At 32.7% G+C, this 23,383-nt stretch overlaps 1 protein-coding gene across 1 annotated transcript; it reads left to right on the top strand.

The window, feature by feature from the left end:
• The first annotated feature begins 7,087 nt into the window (after nt 1–7,087).
• On the top strand, nt 7,088–18,780 carry LOC139502330 (uncharacterized). The gene is made up of 4 exons (XM_071291777.1): nt 7,088–7,211; nt 10,822–10,918; nt 13,951–13,975; nt 16,625–18,780. The coding sequence occupies exon 4, from the start codon at nt 16,717–16,719 to the stop codon at nt 18,436–18,438; it is 1,722 nt and encodes a 573-aa protein (XP_071147878.1). The 5' UTR covers nt 7,088–7,211; nt 10,822–10,918; nt 13,951–13,975; nt 16,625–16,716; the 3' UTR covers nt 18,439–18,780.
• Nucleotides 18,781–23,383: the final 4,603 nt, after the last annotated feature.

The raw sequence follows: 23,383 nt of genomic DNA, 5'->3' as shown, positions 1-23,383 counted from the left end.
GCTTGATTTTTGCCGGATGCCCAAATACTCAAGAAAAATTAATATCTTTGCAGTTTTTTACTATGCATCTTTTTGAAATATCACCTGACCTTATTGTTTTGTCTTTACGGGGATTAATTCAATCGTCAACAAATGACCCCTTCCCCTGACCGATTTGTTTATGCGTGGGTCCTGGTGTAATTTTACACATTGTAATTTTTTCTAATAATGGAACACAGTGATATTTACTCTGAAATATAAGCAAAGGCGGCGCGCAAACAGAAACATATCCCATAATGCGCTCAAATCTAATGCGCCCTAAGAAACGTACACTATATTCTTTATAATAAGTCTGATTTACCAGATTTTTTTTTCTGAATTTCTCGTTGATCGGATACACCTTCAATGAATATGCGAACATCTTTCCATGACTTTGATAAGTTTGCAAGGCTAAAGATTACAGACATACATGTTCAACTAACATAGATAAAAAAAACCATAAAGGTCTTGACAGTTGTTGTTCAGGTCTATCAATGTTAAAAGGGCAAATGTCATTCAGTGTTACAAGTATTTAAACACACACAAACTTCCTGCGTCTTTCTGGTCACGCATTGTCTTTCACGATCAATTTTAATGAACAATAAGCAAAATTCAGTGTTTTTAAAAATAAAGTGAACGGTTTTAAGGGAAAAAAACTTTACTTTTATTGTTTTATCGGTCTCGCAAAAGATTCAGTTTCAAATTAGCAATTATATATTAGAATGCAGTCATTATACTGTAGGTAATAAACGTGTTCTTTTTGATAAATTACATAGACTTGTGTTGCGCCTTTTGTGTTTTCTTTTAAAGAACTGCATATTTTATTCAAATAAATGCACAGTGTTATTGCCAAAGGTTTTTTCCGGATTTGTTCTGGGTTTTGAAAATAAAACATATTCTCACAGATTTAAAATAAAACTTCAATAAATTTCATTTACGATCCGCTCCCAGATCTTTCAAGATCGTATCGCAATGCTTGGCCAGGTATTTTTTCACGATAATTTATCTCGATGAACCGATTGACAGTCGTGGACTCGCTTATGGTCATCAATGCTCTTCAACTTTGTACTTTATTTGGCCTTTTTAACTTTTTTGGATTCGAGCGTCACTCGTGAGTCTTTTTGTAGACAAAACGCGCGTCTGGCGTATATACAAAATTTAGTCTTGGTATCTATGATGAGTTTAATTATATCTCAATATTCACACAATCTTAAAGGAGTAGGTCACTTTGGGACACTTTTCAAACACCTACGTGTCCATTCAATTGATTCAAGGAGTTTACGTGGAAAATTTGAACTGACTTAGTCATTAAAAACGCCCCGATTCAAGCTTAGATATGAAAAATCTATCAAATATGCCAAAAAAACGTCACTTTTCAGATGTTTTTTTGTCAAATATGAAAGTGGCCACATTCGTGTTCATCCTCAACTTTTATATATGTTATTTATTATTACAACTTACATTTCAATATAAAGAATGAAGACAAATGCGGCCTCTTTTATTTCAGACGTAAACCGTCTAAAATTTAACCAAAATTCTAAAACTGTTAAGATTTCAGTAATTTAACATCCCTTAATGATGCTAGTACCGGATATATGCACATTGTATTTTCAAAAACAGCTTGTTCTAATGTAGCAGAAGGATTCTACATTCCAATAAATAGTTTAAAAAAATTACATTTTAACTATTCTGTAAAACTGCTATATTTTGGGGCCACAAAGGGGTCTTACTGAACATTCTCCTTTAAGAAGACGAAAATGCGGATTATGTTAAATGACTATAGTAATTATTTTCTTTATTGAAGAAGTAATAGATTCAACGTAAAATGTCGTATAAATACATGTTATACGAATGTTATACAAAAAAGAGAGATTTAATTCAAATTCGTTTGACAAATGTTCTTTCGTCAAAATAGACAACGATAAATCACAGGTGTAATTGTCATGGTATTCATGAATGATTTTTTTAATTTTGAGATAGCTGACAACATACTTGATATTTTTTTGTATTGTGAACAGCTTCCTATATATGTTATATATGAATGTTTGGTCAAGAATGTAAAAACCATCATAAAAGAATGATAACTGTGTTGCGATGTGGCCATGGATTTATCTTATTTACATGACCAATACGACGGGTGCCACAGAAAGAGCAGTATTTGATTTTCCTTTCCGCTATGCTTCACCCGAGATCCCTGATTTTGATATGCTCGGTTTGTCAGCCTTTTTGATTTTTTGTTTTGTTTTGCAATGGCGTTTATTTTCGGATTATGAGTTCCAACACTGTGGAGAATGGTAACGGTATAATGTTTTGTTCGGCTTTTCCGCCCCTATCGGGTTTGGCAACGGACTTAGCTCGCTTGAAATCAAGACACCATAACACACAATGAGCCAAATACTAGTAGACAATACGAAATCGTAGGTGTTTATTATTTTTCATTACAGAAGGCACACATGAACTAAGTTTGTAGTATACTTCTTTTTGCTTCGGTAGCACTTATGGCTTTTTCAAACAGCTTCACACTAAACAGGACTGTTACAGTATTGTTATTAATATGTGAATTACAGTATGCAGATGAAATATAAACCCTATTGCTAAAACATATTTGGTAATCGTAAGATAGAATAAACTCGTATAAAACAGTATATACACAATATGATTTTCCTTGTTTTGAAAAGAACATAGGTACAGGTATCGGAAGCTGATAGTAATCTTATTTAACACATTGGTTTTTGATTTTTGTAAGAGTAATATCCAAAATCAGTGGACATATGAACCAAATGTCTTTTTCACGCAGGTCATGTTATGGAATTCCAGCAGACATTATACATGTACTGTTACCTCTCATTGTGTGGTGGTGCCTGGCATGATTTACATACCACCAGTATGATAAGGAATGTTAAACATGTTCTAGTTTGTGTTGATCATGTATATTTTGTAACTGTTTAGTGTGTTAATTTGAAAATTTACTTGAAACAGCATTGTTTTCCATTTGTGTGAATATTTTGGAACACTAACATTAAGATTCGTAAGGCTTATACTTAAGGAATAACAGTACTGTAGTTGAAGAGTTGCCACCACCAATTGTCGATTTCCCGGTGGCAACTCTTCCGCTACAGTACTGTTATTCCGATTGTAATGCATTACAAAAAGAAATAATATCTTAGAGCTTGAAAAAAATGTATAATTCCGTTAAATCACATTAAAACGGCGAATTCGAGGTAGTTGTTGTTTTATTTTCGATAATATTGTAGTAATCGAACATTTGTTGATCCAATCTATTCAAAATGGCGGGTCCTTCCTTAGTTACGCCTGGTCAATTGTTGATTTTAGCCAATGAAAAAAATTGTGACATAAAAATTGCATTATAATTTACGTTTTACTCTATAACACATTATCATGAGACTTGATGTGTGCATTTGAACACAACGGTAGCTACGTTTTAAGCAGAATCTGCTTTCCCTTCCGGAGCACCGGATATTACCCAGAATTTTGATGTGATTGTGTTGCTTAGTCTTAAGTTTTCTATGTTGTGTCTTGTGTACTATTGTTTGTCTGTTTATTTTTGTTTAAGGTATGGTGTTGTCGGTTGTTTTTTTTTATCTATAAGTTTTAATGACCCTCTGGTATCTTATGCCCCTCTTTTCAAATAGAATTAATACTTCCTTAAAATCGATAGTAGTTTTCCTTAAGGATTGAAGTATAAATTCAAAAACACGTTATCGTATATTTCAAATACTTAAAAATAGCTGACAATTATGACTTAAACAGTTGCTATTTTTAACTGCTTTTGATCATGGACCACCGTTTTTGTTTGTTAGGATGCACAGCTGATCCATGTACAATTTGTTTTTAATTATAAACTTATTTTTTAAAGAAGGGAGGTGCCAATCTTTATAAGAAGGAAAATTACCATGATAGATAGTTGTATATTGAACTTTTGAAGATTTGTTGTGTTGAATAAACGGCAATGCCTTCGGACGCAAGAAATTATAAAACGTGTTGTTTCAATGTTTTGCACATTTTTATTTGAAACATAAGATATAAAACTGTTTACTTTATGGACCAAACATTATGACTCATTTACCCTAATTCTTTTTGATTAAGTAAAATATAATTGATAATGGAAATGGGAAATATGTCAAAGAGACAACAACCCACCAAAGAGCAGAAAACAGTCGAAGTTCACCAATTTGTCTTCAACACAGCGAGAAAATTCTGAAACTTGAGGCGGGATTCAGCTGGCTTCTAAATTAATTAGTGTTCTACTTCACTGAAAATGGACGTCATACTAAACTCCAAACATAAATGAACATAAATGAACTGTAATTAAAGAACTAACAAGACTAACAAGATATAGAGGCTCCTGACTTTGGACAGGTGCAATAACGCGGCGGTATTAATAAAATTGAGAAAGGAAATGGTGAATATGTCAAAGCGACAACCACCCGACCATAGAGCAAACAACAGCCGAAGGCAACCAATGGGTCTTCAATGTAGCGAGAATTCCCGCACCCGTAGGTGTCCTTCAGCTGGCCCCTAAAATATGCATAATAGTACAGTGATAATGGACGTCATACTAAACTCCGAATTATACACAAGAAACTAAAATTTAAAATCATACAAGACTAACAAAGGCCAGAGGCTCCTGACTTGGGACAGGCGCAAAATTGCGGCGGGGTTAAACATGTTTGTGAGATGTCAACCCTCCCCCTATACCTCTAGCCAGTGTAGAAAAGTAAACGCATAACAATACGCACATTAAAATTCAGTTCAAGAGAAGTCCGAGTCTGATGTCAGAAGATGTAACCAAAGAAAATAAACAAAATGACAATAATACATAAATAACAACAGACTACTAGCAGTTAACTGACATGCCAGCTCCAGACTTCAATTAAACTGACTGAAAGATTATGATTTCATCATATGAACATCAGGCACAATCCTTTAATGTCAATCATGCCATTCAAAAGTTATAGGACGGTAATAAATTGCACAAATAGATGTATTATATAATATTCAGCATAAAACGAAAATGATATATATGCCACCTTTTTGATGTGTAATTGAACTATTTGAGAAGTTGTCTATAATTTGTTCATAGAATTTGTAACACTTGTATCAGAAAGGGATGACTGCCCCTTTTTTAAATCAAATTATGATCCCTCTATAATTATACAAATACTATTTAATTGTTCTAAGATGCTTTTATTGGTCCAGTTTTATATTTTTTGTTTTGTTTTTAAATGGTTCTACATGCTAAATCATGAGGAGAGCCGTTCTCAACAACCAGTCAAACATGTTTTGTAAGATCTAAACTCCCTATTATTCTAGTCAATTTATAATAATCATACACACAGCAATACGCACAGTATAACTCAGTTAAAAGGGAGATCGAGTCCGATGTCAGAAAAGGTTACAAAAGAAGCTTAGCAAATTGATAAGGTTACATAAATCAACAAAAACTACGTGTAGCTAGTGACATGCCAGCTACAGATTTCAAGTATTCAATTTACACGATTATTATTTTCGTTATTGCGCAATCAATCTTAACGCTTGGCAGTATCAACATGCGTTTTCAGAAGTGATTTGATATGTAAAGTCAGATTTGAGTACCAAGAACCGAATCCGTTTTGCCTCGTCTTTTTTGCTATATTATGCTTTGAAGACTGTATTTATTTGTTATTTTGTCAATTGTAACATGAGGTTTTCAGTTTCTCCGTTATTCGATATTGACATCCTTTATATTGTATGTTTTGTGTCGATTGTTACATGGGTTTTTTTATTTTCTCCCTTTTTTATATGTGACATCCTTAATATTGTGTTCAACATGTTTTTTGCGTTGATTTCTATAAAAATGTGAAAATGCCCGGACTCTTCATCCAGTGTGCGCTTTTGGTTAAACGGGTTTTTTCTTCATTGTAGTGACCTGATGAGTTGGGCACTTTTAAATTTTAAATCTCTGCAAACTTAGTATTATTAAGATATTTTGAACTGAGCATCCTAGACGAGATATTATTAGTCGAAATGCATATATTGTCATCGTTTATCTGATTTTAGAGAATATAAACGAAGTGATGTTATCCCTCCCCATGACAATATATATGTACCTATACGTTTGACATTATAACTTATTTACCCACTTCGTTCTCTATTCTGTAATTACTTATAATTATATAAGGAACCTATCTAAAATCAATATAAGGCAGATGTGTAAATCCAACTCTAAATGTATTTATTCACATTCTTAGGTAGGTTTTAATTTTTAATATTATATGAATAATTATGACCTGCTTCCCATGTTACAAAATATTGAATAACTTAAATATCAACAGAAACATAAACAAAGGCAACAGTGGTATACTATTGTCCGAAGTTCATAAATCGATTGAGAAAAATCAAATCCGGGTTACAAACTAAAACTGAGGGAATCACATCAACTATAAAGGTAACAGTAGTATATCGCTGTTCAGAATTCGTACATCGATGGGAAAAACTAAATCGGGGTAACAAACTAAAACTGAGAGAAACGCATTAAATATAACTGGAGAACAACGACACAACATTAATATGCAACACACACACATAAACGAACTAAGCAATTACAAAATCCGATTAGAATAACAAATATAACTATAAGAGGAGAACAATGACACAAACCGGATATATATCCAACCTAATACACCCTGTGTGTACACTTTTTAATGGATATGTTAGTTTGTCACCATGTTGAATGTACCTGAGTTTTTAAATGCAAATTGCAAAATAGTTCGTCTACAAACAGGTGTTATAAGTTGGTTTAACGGAAATACACATTTGATATAAAATCCGATAACAGGCTCAAAGGATGGCAGGTAAACAGTTTAACTTTAATTTATATCAACAAATTTAAGCATAAAATGATAAAGTAGTAACGTTCTGCTGTCCATGTAAAACATATGTATATTAAAGTTTAATATGAAGATAAACAAACACACTAATATCTAATTTAATTACCACGTGTGTACACAAGGTTTATTAATTATATCTTAGTTTTCCTTTTCACCATGTTCGATATACCTGGATTTGTAAATGCAAATTACAAAGGATTGCGTAGGTGCTATAACTACGTGTAATTCAAATAAAAACGAAAGTTGATATTACGGGAAAACACTTTTCATATCAAATCCTATAACAAGCTGAGAGAATGGCAGGTAAACGATTTAATTTTAATAAGCATAGACAATCTTATCAATAATGTGATAGAATAGTTACCAGCGGATGTTGCTTTATTTTAATGTAAAATCTTGTGTACGTGTTGTACATGTACATATACATGTTATTAAAATTGTAAACGAAATCAAATATTATGAGTATTCACGGTTCAGCCTCGAATTTGTATAACAGTCTAAGAGAATTAAAGGTTAACAATAAAATTGATTTTATATAAAAACAAAATCATGTAATCTTTAAGTTCTGTTATCACCTTATGGGTACTAAAATGAATTCTGATTTCACTATTTGTTTTTCATTACTGATTGAGCCAAAAAAAATCTCGTAGCTAGTGCCCCTTTAAGGAAGCGATTTTTTTTAAATCCATGAATCCCTCCCCAAGACAATATGTGTGCACCTATGTTTGACATTATCACTTACATATCTTGTCATGTTATCAATGGTTTGACAAAATAATTAATGATCTATTCTAATTTACCTACTTCCTTTTCTAAACTGTAATTACTTATAAGGAACCTATCTAGAATCAATATAAAGCAGATGTGTAAATCCAACTCTAAATGTATTTATTCACATTCTTAGGTAGGTTTTACCTTAGACGTATTTGACACAACAACTTTTTGGAATTTTAGATCCTCAATGCTCTTCAACTTTGTACTTGTTTGGCTTTATAACTATTTTGATATGAGCGTCACTGATGAGTCTTATGTAGACAAAACGCACGTCTGGCGTACTGAATTAAAATCCTGGTACTTTTGATAACTATTAAGGCATTTCAATCTTTAATATACTATTAATAATTATGAACTGCTGCCTCTGTTACAAAAAATATTGCATAACTTAAATATCAACAGTAACATAAATAAATAACAGTAGTATACTGCTGCCCAGAGTTCATAAATCGATTAAGAAAAACAAATCCGGGTTACAAACTAGAACTGAGGGAAATATACAACCTAGTTCACCCCGTGTGTACACATTTTGTATTGATATGTTAGTTTGTCACAATGTGTAATGTACCTGAGTTTTTAAATGCAAATTACAAAATAGTTTTGTGTACATACACAGGTCGAGACCACTACCTTATATGGAAATGCATAAATTAGCATACTTATGTTCTCGCACATGTAATTGTTTATTTACATGTGACGCAATTTATTTTTACCTAGGTTTTTGACCAATCCACTAAATGATTCACAATGCATGATGGACTACTACGTGTTTACAATCAACCAAGAACACGTGTTATTTACTGAAATACAACACATTTTTTCGTGCAATGCGGGATTCACAATTTCGCTTAGTTTTTCATTTTGTGTATCCTCATTTATAGTTCGTGATATAAAATATTACTTCCATGCTCAGATTAACGAAGAGTTGTTTCTATGCGAAGAAAAAAGGGTTTGAATTACCCGATATATAGCCATTAACATGTTTGATGATGGCACAGAGATTTCATGTATTTGTCCACCAGAAGCAACGAAACAACAGCGAAAAACACAATTACTCACGAGACAAACTTACTGGTGTAAAGAAAGCCGTCGATAACAGCCGGTGCTGATATTCAAGAGTACAGCAATGTTTGTATAGATAATTAAAGGCAAATGTGGGATCCTTGAATTTTGTGTTCGTAAAAAAGGCGAAGAAATATTTACATACATGGCAGTGTTAACAAAATCTATAAGTATTTTTGTTGGTCACATTTCAGTATATGGGACTTCCAAACTGTTTCCCCTTTTTTTTAAGGTAGTGAAGTCAGCAACTGTAGTTTCAGTTTGTTCGTTTTTTAACGGGCTTGGACATTTGCCAAACTGAATAAAATCATTACAGCTGATTTCTTAAACCTGCAAAGTAAAACTTTGGTTGGCTTGCTTATTTATAGTTGTTTATACAAGCTTTGAAAATACGATTGACATCTTTAAACAATATATATATATAGGCATAGTTTAACTTGTATATTTTATATTTTGTACAATATACAAACAAAGCAAGCAAGCAAACCAAAGTTTTGCTCCACGTGAATTAGGAAATAAGCTGTAAGGATTTTTATCCATATGTATGTGCGACAAGGTGGAAAATTTGATATATTTTGTGAAAATTGCAGCGTTGGATCTATAATAAAAAAGATGTGGTATGATTGCCAATGAGACAGCTGTCCACAAGAGACTAAATGACACAGAAATTAACATTTATAGATCACCGTACGGCCTTCAACAATGAGCAAAGCCCATACCGCATAGTCAGCTATAAAAGTCCCCGATATGACAATGTAAAACAATTCAAACGAGAAAACTAACGGCCTTAATTATATAAAAAAAAAAAAATGAACGAAAAACAAATATGTAACACATAAACAAACTACAACCACTGAAATACAGGCTCCTATACAATATATATTTTTTTTGATGGGATAGATTTCTTGTCCTTTTATATATTAATTGGGCCGGTTTTTTTTTTGGTTTTTTTTTGTTTGGATTGTTTTACACAAGTAATTTTGGGGTCATTAATAGCTTACTTTTCAGCATTGGACCTATGACTGCTTACTTTACTAAATTATGTCTTTGTTGGAAAGATGTTTTATTTGACACTCATACCTCATCTTCTTATTTCTATATACAAAGAACGTTTTAGAAAAAAAATAAATAAGTAATATGGCACCCACTAGGATCCAGAGACTTTTAATATTGGAGATATTTTACATATGTCAACAGGACAGCAGCCGAACGATAAAAAAACCTCTGAGGTATATTTTGTGATAAAATTAGCAACAAACGGATATTATCGATGGATGAAACTATAAAAAAATGTATTGAGCTACGGTATGTACCCGCTCAGTGGCGGATCCAGGTGGCGGGGGTTCCAGGGGATGGACCCCCTTTTTTTGGACGAGGACATGTAGTTGGAACCCCCTCCGCTTTTGTCCAGGGTTAGGACCCCCCTTTTTAAAATGGCTGGACCCGGCCCCTGCCGCTTTCATAACACTTCTTTTTAGCATACTGAATATTATGATGTTCTTACTATAAGTTCAGGTCCTGATAAAAAAAATACACATTCAGTACAGAAAGAAGTGTTTCAATGAAAGTTTCGTGTTTTTCTAGGCAGAAATGATTTTGCAATGACATTATACAGATTTAAAAGAGCTCAAAATGATTTTCTTACTGGACAGTGGTCACTTCAGTGGATATTTCACTGTGTCATGTCGTGAAACTAATGCAGGTTCAATTCATAACAATGCACAAAACCGGTTCAACTAGTTTGCAAGGCGAAAAAGAAAGTCGAATCGTGAAGCCAATAAACAATATTTTTTTAATCTGAGCATGCAAATTGAAGATTACGTTATATATTTTACATTAAATATATTTGCAGAATAAAAACTTTGGTAATGAGAGTCCCAGACAATATATTAATTGACTGTTTTCCCACTAATTCCACGTGATTTAAGTAGTAGTTTACTCGTAGTAGCCCACAATGCATTGTAGTTCATTGAGTCGATTGGTCAGTTTTTCAAGGCCATATTGGCCTTGTGTTTTGGAAATTACTATGCAAATATATTCTGACGTCAGAAAATCTAGAGTTCTCGACCTGATACAGGTGTTATCAGTTGGTTTAAGTTAAATGGAAACGAAAGTTGGTATAACGGAAATACACATTTCATATAAAATCTTATAACAGGCTGAAAGGATGGCAGGTAAACAATTTAACTTTAATTTATATCTTATAATAGGCTAAAAGGATGACAGGTAAACAATCTAACTTTAATTTATATTAACAAATTTAAACATAAAGTGAAAATGAAGTAACGGTCTGCTGTCTATGTAAAACATACATATATTAAAGTTCAATATGACGATAAACAAACACACTAATATCTAATTTGTCACGTGTGTATACAATTTTTGTTTTTATATCTTAGTTGTCCTTTTCGCCATATTGATATACTTGGGTTTTTAAATTCAAATTACAAAGTATTGCGTAGGTGATATATCTACGTGGAATTCAAATGAAAACGAAAGTTGATATTTCGGGAAAAACATATTTCATATCAAATCCTATAACAAGCTGAGAGAAAGGCAGGTAAACGATTTAACTTTAATAAGCATAGACAATCTTATGTATAATGTGATAGAATAGTAACCAACTGTTTTTTTTTATGTAAATGTTGTCGTGTTGTATGTACACGTACATGTTTTTTTAAATTGGAAACGAAAGCATATATTACGAAAATTCACGGTTCAACCCCAAATGTATATAACAGACTAAGAGGATGAAAGGTAAACAATTTAAATTTATTTCATATAAAAAAATCGTATTATCTTTTATAACAAAACCACGAATAAATTTATACACATAAACAATCTCGAATACATTATTATCACAACCCGTCATTTCCATTCTCAATTTTATCTTTCTTTGATTGTGATATCAGCTAATAAGACTTATGCCCGAACTAAAACTTATCAACATTCCGATTGCAACTGGTGTAATATGTTCTACTTACCCTGAGATAAACCAAGTTCTGGAAGGGTTCGTGTCAATTTTTCTGTTTTTATCTGGAGGTAGTTCGAAAGATACCTCAATTGCAATGTTTCTTGCCATTTATAACCGAATTACAAAGTTAAAAGTATATTGCTTAGTGGGTAATTTTAGTACGTCAGTAAACTGTAGGCTTACGAGACTGTAGGTAAGTAAAAACATTAATTTGTATATCCTTCAATTAGTTAAATGAGTACGAGCAAAGATCATTTTAAGTTATTCTGTTTTCACATTGAAAATGCAATGTTAATGAATTCGCATCAACATAGCTGAAAAATGACTTATTCATATAGAAAACAAAAAATCATAGAAAGGTAGCATTATACAATAAGGTCTAGGGGTTTGCCTAAATCTGCAATTTTGAAAACTGTCATTTTTTTTTACAAACAATAAAATTGAGAATAGAAATGGGGAATGTATTAAAGAGACAACAACCCGAACATAAAGAAGACAACAGTAGAAGGTCACCAACAGGTCTTCAATGCAGCGATAAATTCCCGGACCCGGAGGCGTCCTTAATCTGACCCCTAAACAAATATATATACTAGTTCAGAGATCATGAACGCCATACAAAACTCCAAATTGTACACAAGAAACTAAAATAAAAAATAATACAAGACTAACAAAGGCCAGAGGCTTCTGACTTGGGACAGGCGCAAATATGCGGCAAACATGTTTATAAGATCTCAACCCTCCCGCTATACCTCTAGCCAATGCAGAAAAGTAAACGCATAACAATACGAACATTAAAATGCAGTTCAAGAGATGTCCGAGTCTGATGTCAGAAGATGTAAGCAAAGAAAATAAACAAAATGACAATAATACATAAATAACATCAGACTACTAGCAGTTAACTGACATACCAGCTCCAGACTTCAATTAAACTGATTGAAAGATTATGTCTTCTTCATATGAATATCAGGCACAATCCCTCCCGTGAGGGGTTTAGTATTATACCATCATAACATGTACGAAAAGAACATAACCCGTGTCATGCCAACAACTAGTTTTTAAATAATTGTGTTTAGTTCCAATGCAAGACCCTATAAGTGAATCAATATTAACGCCAAAATATGCAATCTTTAATGACCTGACAACAGAATCGTAACTATATCCCTTCTTAATAAGTCTATTTAAAGGTTGTGTAAGCTTCTGAGGTGAATACTGACATTTTTGTACTTGTGTAAAGAATATTTCCATAAAATATTGAATGTGATATACCTGAACGTAAAAGAAGTCTGCATGTTGAGCTATATTTACGAATGATGTCCTTATACCGATGATAAAATTTAGTAAATGTTTTGACTAGTTTCTGATATCGAAAATCTTGGTGTGATAATTTTTCAGTAATACATAAATTTCTCTCGTTAAAATCTAAAACATTGTTACACACACGAGCGAATCGTACAAGTTGAGATATATAAACACTGTAAGATGGTGACAAGGGAACGTCACCTTCTAACAATGAATAATTAAGGATAGGAAATGAGAAATCATCTCTTTTTTATCATACATTTTAGTATTAAGCTTTCCGTTAATGATATAGATATCAAGATCGAGATAAGGGCAGTGGTCATTGTTAGTATTAGCTTTATTTGAAGTTGGTTCAACAGGATAAATGTCTTTAGTATACATACTGAAGTCGTCATTATTGAGAGCCACAATATCTAAAAGTATTATAAAATTTGTGTATCAGATGTTGTGTCGATGGGTCTTTGCTGGTTTTTGTCATCATTTGTCATTCATAGCAATACAAAAACAGGTCCGCAATCAGTGGTGCACAGCTAGTCCCCATTGGAACTCCGATAACCTGGCGATATACGGAATCTCCAAAGCGAACAAAAATGTTATCTAGTAAAAATTCAAGTACAGATATAGTATCAAAGCATGTCCAATTGACATATTTTTTTTCATTGCTGCTAAAAAATGACATAATTATAATAGAGTTTGAACATGTATATTCACATTCTGACTTTTTAAATGCCCATTTAATTAGGTGTGTGAATTTTTCTCTCAATGAGAATGTGAGGCAATGTGGTATGGTAAATAGGGTAGAAAAATCAAAACAGATTCAAAATCACCAATATAAGCATGCAATTTATCAAGTACTTTCAACAAGTTTTTGACACTCCAAAAGTAATTAATTCCACTTTTTTCGAAGACCTTATTTGAACAATTTATTTTCAGGTTTTTGATTGTACCAAGTGTACTGGTAAGAAGAATAGATAATTTAGTAGAGGAACAATAGCTTGAAGACGAAATAAATCTATATTTGTAAGGTGTTTTATGTAGCTTCGGAAGCCATTACATAGTTTGGACTTTCATTGTTTTTGGTTCTGCTTGTAAAGCGGTAGCTAAAAGTTTATAGATATAGGAAGATCTGGTGTGAGTGCCAATGAGACAACTCTCCATCCAAATAACAATTTAAAAAAAGGTAAACCATTATAGGTCAATGTACGGCCTTCAACATTGAGCATTGGCTCACACAGAAGTACAAGCTATAAAGGGCCCCAAAATTACTAGTGTAAAACCATTCAAACGGGAAAACCAACGGTCTAATCTATATTAAAAAAAAACGAGAAATGTTTGTTACAGATGTAGTTTTTTGAAAATGGAGTCAATTGGAATGTTTGTGAATTGGTGATTTCTTTTTGTAGAACCTCAATGTAAAATTTACGTCAAACAATTATAATATGATTAGCAGCTTTATCGGCCGGGACAAAAACAAATTCCTTGGCTAGTTCTTTTAGTTTATGTTTGATACGCGAAATAGGTTTATTGTGGTTATTGTTAAGAGTAAGATGTTCTTTAAAATGTTGAATACGTATACCAACTATGTTTATTACTGAATAAAAAAAAGAGTCCAAAGATTTTTTGTCAGCTTTTTTCCGTTTTATCCATTTCAAACAGCAAGTACTGAGTGAGTCGTGGATGATATTACGACACTCATTCAAATTAATAATTGACGGGGGACGGTATTTAGGTCATTTACTGAGGAATGATTTTAACTCTCGGTCTTGGACGATGTTAAGATCTATTACAACATGGGAAATGGGCCAATAAATGTATTCGGAATTACTTCAATTACACGAAGTAGGTGTATTTTCACTGATATTAAACATATTAAAATCTTTAAAAAAATGGCTATTATTGAAAGTCCGAAAATGTTAACAGAATCGGTTCTTGATATATTGCAAATTCCCATGATATTATCATTAAGACCGACAGGGTAGACTGTCTGTAATTTTAATCCAATTTAATTCAATTATTTTTCGTGATCGTACAAACTTTGAATGAGATTCACCAGGCTGCTTATTTACTACTTCCAAAGGTTGATCTACTAAATATTCTTCTTAAGGTGTTAATAAATGATACTTATGATTTTTTTGGGTCTTTTTAAATGATACAGATGTTCTTGGGTGCGTTTAGATAAATATCGTCCAGTTTAACCTACGTACTGAATACCGCATCCCAATTTTGTTTCATGTGAGTAAATACATAATACTGCTTGTTTTTCAAGTTATATCAATTTCAAATTTTAAAGAAAATGTGCGACCATTAAACGCGGACTTTACCGTATTGTTGGTGGAAAGACAGGGACATGTAAGTCATGTTTTGGCATGACACTAATCGAAAGAAGGGTAACCACGATTTTTTTTGTTAAAAATGTTAGCGATGGTAGTATTTTTAGGTAAGCGATTTGAAGATTGAGACGTGTAGATACCCTTTGAACGAGTTTAGTATTTAATATTTTTCCATTTCTAAGCTTCATATTTGTTTTTTGTTTGTGAATTATATTAGAAAGGAGCAAAGACTGGCGTCCAGAATATGAACCAGCATACAATGAATTAAATTATGTAAAAATGATAAATCTGTTCGGCTAAAGATGATTCTGCTAAAAATGTCAAACGCTATCCGTATTAATTACCCGAAAAAGATATGGTATATAAGGGTAGCGACTGACGTCTTACTAAATAGTAGAATGGGGCCGAATATTGAAGTACAAATGTACTACGTTTAGAAAAAAAACTTCCTAATGAACTAGAGAATATCTCGCTCGTACACACACTCCATAATATAGTATATTATAAGAGCATAAACCTGAAGCATGGAGAGGCACTACAAGTAATCGATGTCTTGTTAAGACTGTTTTAAAAAAAAATACCAGATACCTGGGATTTTATTTAAAAATAAAAAACTATCCAACTAATATATTCAGGGAGAGATTACTCTTAATAGAAAATATAATTAAAGTAATTCAAACAAAATAGGAAAATTTTGCGCGACTTTTACAGTTGAGTATGAAAAATAGTACGGTCACCCGTACTTTAATAGCGTTTTGAAGAAAAAGAAAATCTATATTATGGAAGAGTTTGAAGGAAATACATTTTCCCCAAAACTACGTTTTTTTTTTGTGTCTCTTATTTCTTTGTTTTGATTTGTAAGTCCACTTATGTATGTAATAGCTTTTTCCTGACGCAAATTCATTTATTTTGAACTTTACTAATATTTTTATTATATCACATCATCTGCATGGGCGGATCAAGCCATTTTAAAAAGGAGGGTCCCCAACCCAGAGTAAAAGGAGGGGGGTTCCACCTATATGCTCCCATTCAAATGCATTGATCGGCCAAAAAAAAGGGGGGTTCCAACCCCCGGAACCCGCCCCCCCCCCCCCCCCTGGATCCGCCAATGCTCTGTATATTCAAATCTCGTTTGATTTAAGTTAAATGTTCAAAACAAATATACTGTGGAGAACATAACTGTCAACAAAATTAGTGAAGGCATCATAAATGTACAGTTTTGGATACATACCTTGAACAATGTTCTTACCATGTTTGTTTTATTTTTCTAATTACAGACACTAGTATTTCACACATATCACTAGCTCTGTATAACTATGTGTGTCATAACATCGTAGGAACAGAAGAACATGTTAAAACAATCAGATTAATGAACTCGGTGAGAGATAATTTGTCAAGTAGCAAGTCATGGACATGTATAACAAGTGGAAGCTATGGAGAAGGACTTGAAATGCGAGGAAGTGATTTAGATGTAATGCAAGTAATAAAATCTATTAATGTGAATGCGGATAAACAACCCGACTTTGATCCAAGTATAACTTATCTGTCTATGGATACAGACGATGTAAAACATGGTTTTACTCAATTAAGACTAGAATATAGCAGAGATCAGTATATTTTCGAATGTTGTGAAGAACATAATGGTAAACATTATTTTTCGAGTGCATTATATAAGGAAAATTTTTTATTGTGTGGGGATAAAGACAAACAAATTCATCGTTTCGATGTTCATGGACCGTGTATAACTGACAAAAAAGGAGTTTTTGATTTTGCCTTATCTTTACATTGTAAAACGTGGATATCTTCTGCTGTAAATTGGATAACAAGATCAAGTAGCTCATGGCCAAGTCATAACGTTAAACAAAGCATTATAAATCACGGGGTACTTTTTGTACCGATCGGAGTTCACGGATCACCAAAAGAAGATCTAGAATGGCGAGTATCTTTTTCAGTGGCTGAAAAACTTCTAATTAATACATTTACTCACACCCAATTAATGTGCTATGTTCTCTTAAAAATAATTTTGAAAGATGTTATAGCAAATGACTATGAATGTAAAGATTTACTCTGTTCGTATTTCCTTAAAACAATTATTTTCTGGATATCCGAAGAACTACCATCATCTGTATGGAAGCCTGATAATCTTATTCATTGTTTCATGCGATGTTTTAACAGGCTGGTTTATTGTGTTGAGTACTCAGTTTGTTTACATTACTTCATTCCAGAAAACAACATGTTCGAGAACAAAATAGAGGGCCGTGCTCGTGATGTACTTTTAAACAAATTAAACACGTTACACAGCTATGGTTGGCGATGCATTTTATTTTCAGATCAGATATCTAACTTTGCTGTATCGATGTGGAATTTTCCAATTGAACCATTTACATTTTATGTAAATGACGTTAAGAAAATAGTGGAATCCAGTATGTTGTATAATGCAAATCGTTTCTTAGCAATTTATTCTGAGTTAGTTATATTCAACACAGGATTATTACACAACATAAGGTGTCATAAATTTTCATTGAAACACTTTTATGCATACTACATATCACATAGGTGTAAATATATAGCTCAGCGTTTACCACTTAATGGTGCAATTATCAACAATAAATACCAATACATCCAGTACAAATCCTGTTTAAGTACTCTGCTAACAAATGTTTATCATGACGCTGTTTCTGGATGGCTTATGGTAGCTTCATTGTTTTACAAAAGAAAGCAATACAGGACAGCTTTACACATCATTAGGTATTCTATATCGAAATGTACTCCCGATAAACTGTACCCAGGAATAACAATGTTAGATATCCATTACCAATCACTTAAACTACAAACAATTGACAAGAAGAGTGTTGCTTATCTGCTGAAATTTATGTTCGTAGATTCTATACGATTAACGGTAAATTCAACTTTAACACCAGATGAACTTTCAATTGAGGGAAGGAATATAACTCATATTATTCCATCCACAGCGTATGCATACTTCCTTAGTTTTCTTTGTCATCATCACCTCAATAATGTAAGACAGTGTCGGGATTCCTTAGAAGGTCTAGAACTTGTTATGGCAGAACGTTATTTGATACGAAATTGAAGTGCGGAATATGCCTACACTTTATTAGGGATTGCTTTAGAATTACATGGCGACAAGGAATCCGTACGGCAAGCATTTTTACAATTGTCGAATTATCCGAGGATGAATCTCACTATTTTGCCGCATGGAGACGTTTGTATAATTCATTTGTGCATTTGTTGATCTGTCAAACTGATGTTTGTGTAGTTTTGTACCTACAGTATACTAAACAATACCACATAAGTTAGAATATGCTAAAGATATGCATGTTGCTGATACATTTATTCAAATGCTCAGCTGCTTTATCTTATGGAACATGAAATAGCTGCTGTAAAATGAAAATAAAAGCACATTTGTTTTACATATGCTTAATTGTAAAATTATTCCTGTCTCAGTTATTTTAATACATGTAATATGAAAAGAAAAAAATAGATATCTCTATCTATCATTCTCTCTGATTTCATATTTTAGTTTTATAGATATCTTTTTCTAGACAAAACAAAATTAAAGCAAATCGTATTCATCGAAGGAATTCAACAGTCTGTTCCATTGTATTGAGTAACTTGAAGGTAAAAACGAAAATTGTCAATGCAAGAAATGAATCTGTTTTGTATATAGATCTCGATATAAAATGTATCAAAATATTAAAACATTTTTATCATTTATAAAGTCTGATAATTGCTATTCTCTGGCGCAAACGGGACTTCTTCTTAAGTAAAGTGAGGGGTGCATGATAACGAGTCTACTCATTGATGAAGTTGAGGAATTAAAACATACACTCAACAATGTGGTCCTGTTAATGATTTGTATGAATTAATTTCTGACAAAAATGCATGTATAAAGCATAGTTAGATGTACATTATCCGATACATTGCTTATTTATATGCAACATTTTTTTATTTAATTAACAAATTCCATTGCATTATTGTAGTATTAAACCAATTAAGACGTGTTGGCCTTTGCTTCTTCAGTTACTTTATATATTTTTTTCACTTTTCAATCATTAAGATGGTATATCCCATTTCGCTAGTATATAAATGTTTTGGCACTCTTAAGGTTGTACCCAACACTTTCACTAAAATAAATTTGGCTCGTTTAATTTTCATAAAATTTTGACAAAGTATTTACTTTGACCCTTTAACAAAAATAAAAAAATTTCAAAAATTTTGAACCAACAATTTTGTCAGAAGAATTACACTGGTTATATAGTAGTTTGACAAACACCCATTTTGATCGTTGAGAAGCTTATTATTCCCTTTACAACACAACGTAATTAAAACGATAAGCTGATTTTACAGAGTTATCTCTCTGTAGTGTTAGGTACCACCTTAATCTCCCATTCGTCAGTACAACAGTTACTTTGAATAAACACATACATATTATGTAACCGTTAAAGTGATGGTGTTTGTCAATAAAGGGATTCAATGATGATAAAAGAGGAACAAAAGATACCGAAAGGACAGTCAAACTCATAATCGAAAATAAGCTGACAGCGCCATAGCTAAAAATGAAAAAGACAACAGACAAACAATAGTACACATGACACAACATGGAAAACTAAGGAATAAACAACACGAACCCCACCAAAAACTAAGGGATATATCAGGTGCTCCGGAAGGGTTATATATAACTCATTTCAAGATGTAAGTTATTCATTTATATATTAAAGGATCAACATCAGATTTAACTTCATAATAAAATCAATAATAAAAACTTACAAGACAGTTGAAAAACCAAGAGGATATTTAGACGTATAAGTAACAACCATCATATCTGAACTAGAATACATATTCGTTTAGGGGCCAGCTGAAGGAGGCCTCCAACAAATTTTCGCTACATTAAAAAGTCACTGGTTGCTGTTGTCTGCATTATGATCGGGTTGTTGTCACTCTGACACATTCTCCATTTCCATTCTCAATTATAATAATGCCAAGACATAGTAAATCAACCAATGGCCAAATAAGATATACAACAGAACAAGCCCAACCAAAACATACGTGTTAAATTTTCGGGGTACGAAGTGGGATTACTTTTTCCGTAAATTAGCATACCCCGACATCCTCTTGTGATGCAGCTCCTCGTTGAAAAAATCCTTTCATCACACAATAAATTCTTTGAAAATTTAACACTTTGGATACTGTTAATAACTCAATAGTTTTTACACATTTATTATATGGTCCAAATTAACACAAATGGTTAACTAAAATAGTCTAAGGTTTCAACTCCCTCAGGCAAAGTTGGCTTTAGATGGATTTGGCTCTGTATTTTAGGTATTTCTGACATATAACTCTTCAACGGTTTCGGTACGTTTACATCTTCGGATATCAAATGTTTGGCTTTGCGCGATCTGAGGAAGGTAAATCAAGTAATCCAGAAATCCAAGAAATTATTTAGCGCGTTGTTTTTAATTTTTTTCAGGAACTTGTAAGAATAAAAACATGTCCAATATCACTACACAGAATGTGTTTGTTACACAATTATAGATGCATTTCGATATTTTTATGTAGAGGGTAGCCTATAGGGACATAAAACAGCTTAACATTCCATTAAATAGAGAGTCAAAACATATTACAGATTAAAACAACATTTGAACTCTCAAAACTTGATTTCTAATTCTAATAGTGTATCCCTATTTATATTCTTTTGATAAATTTCTTACATTCGGAAAGTCAAATTGAAAATACATTTTTTTCCCAAAAAAAGGTCGAAATATGAAGTACGTTTAAAACATAAAAATATTTTTTTTACACAATTGCTTACCTGATTGATGAGGAAAACATCCAGTAAATAGGACTCTGGAATAAATTGACAAATTATGTCGAGTTCAATCAGTTCGACATTGTGAATTTTGGTAGACAATCAATTATAACTATAGATTACGACAAGTTTTATATATATTAGCCAAATGCGCTTTGTTTAAATATACTTTTTCACTTTTTTTGGTCTTTTGGAAAATGTTGTTTGTGCTGTTTTTAGACCCATCTACAACGAAATTTGTTTTACATGCACACGTATAAAAATTACGATTTTTATCCAATGCAATCATAAGTTTGAACGCAGTTTTCAATTTAGACTTCTTTACATTTTTTCTTTTGAGCTTAAATCATATTTTCCCCCCGGTTTATATGACCCATTCATCCTATTGACTCTTAGAATTCAAGAGTCTATCAAAAACTGAGGGTAATTATATATGGCCTTCCAAATACCGTTTCGATCTCTAACATCACTGAAGAGACATTTGTTGTCGAAATCCGGATCTGGTGTACAAAAATATATTGACACCTTATGTTTGTAGCATAACATCTTGGCTACTAGTTCATTGTTTTCTGTTTAGTATTAAAGTTAATATTAAGATCCATTTTGTTACATCTTGTGATCAATTTTATTTGGCAGTCGCCAATGGCAGTCAGCAGGGTTAAAGAACATCAGATGTTCGACCTGTTAGTCAAAAGCGCTTTGTTTGAATACACTTTTTCACTTTTTCTGGTTTTTGGAAAATATTGTTTGTGCTGTTTTTAGAACCTTCTACAACGAAATTTGTTTTACATGCACACATATTAAAATTGCGGTTTTTATCCAACGCAATCATAGGTTTGAACGTAGTTTTCAATTTAGACTTGTTTATATTTTTTTTTCGTTTGGGCTTTATCATATTTTACCTCCGGTTTATATGATCCGTTCATCCTATCTAAAAATTAGGGTAAATTTACGTTTAAATGTTAAAACGTCGCCTGAAGATTGGCAGAAGGTATGAAAGCGCTAGTGACAATCTTTTAACTAACTGTTTTTATTTGATGTGACATGTGGTTTGCGAAGTTTAAAATTTTATCATATACATTATTTACACCGTGTTTATTTACTTTTTTTATATATCATTTCTGTACACTAAAAAGAATACTTCGTGTATTGTATCAGATATCCTTCTTTAATTCCTACGACAAGGTAACACCTCCCGAATCGACAGCTTATTCTATATGACCTAGAGGAGGGGATAAGGTTTCTGCGCAATGCTAGGCGGTTAGAAGTTAGAAATAAAAAGTACAGGTTCCAGCCCCGACGCCGGGGAGGAAGCTACGAATCAAATCTACTCTAACATCGTTAGGTTGATTTTATGGGCCCTTCATACATATTCTAACGCCTGGTATTTCTTAATTATAAGAAATCTGATGGACAAGGTATAATTTGCAGTTGTCACTACACATAGGCAGAGATATACATATATTAATTTACAGTGATTGTATGCTTCTAAAAATAGATTAGCATCCTGTAATTATACTGAAGAGATGAGTAGAAGATCATTTCTGTACACTAAAAAGAATACTTCGTGTATTGTATCAGAGATCCTTGTTTAATTCCTACGACAAGGTAACACCTCCCGAAACGACATCCTATTATATATAAGCTAGAGTTAGAGGAGGGGATAAGGTCTCTGCGCAATACTAGGCGGTGTTGTCGTAGAAGTTAGAAATAAAAAGTACAGGTTCCAGCCCCGGCGCCGGGGAGGAAGCTACGAATCAAATCTACTCTGACATCGTTAGGTTGATTTTCTAGGCACTTTATATATATATATATATATATATATATGAGTCTGAAAGATTGTGTAACAATACCGATATATATATATATATATATATATATATATCTGTTGTAGAGTTGTCACTGACTCAGACGTACTTATAAATATAATTATTTTCTGTGACTGTATATTACATTAATTTGTAGGATCCTTTACTATAGATAATTTAGCTGATCTGTAACAATAACATCTTCATGCCTTATATATCATGTACTGTAGTACGGCGCTAGATTAAAACTGACGAGGAAAGGTAATACACGGCCAGCGAAAGCTCTTTTTTTTGAGAGCCCAGGTGGTCGTGTGGTCTAGCGGGACGGCTGCAGTGCAGGCGATTTGGTGTCACGATATCACAGTAGCATGGGTTCGAATCCCGGCGAGGGAAGAACAAAA

This window comes from Mytilus edulis, chromosome 13 (genome assembly GCF_963676685.1).
Source record: "Mytilus edulis chromosome 13, xbMytEdul2.2, whole genome shotgun sequence".
Lineage (NCBI taxonomy): Eukaryota > Metazoa > Mollusca > Bivalvia > Mytilida > Mytilidae > Mytilus > Mytilus edulis.
The sequence above is the reverse complement of the archived record's forward strand: the minus strand, read 5'-3'. Positions and strand labels throughout refer to the sequence as shown.

What these genes read in the sequence shown, in the direction of transcription:
- LOC139502330 (XM_071291777.1), top strand. Translation starts at nt 16,717, where the DNA reads ATGAACTCGGTGAGAGATAATTTGTCAAGTAGCAAGTCATGGACATGT.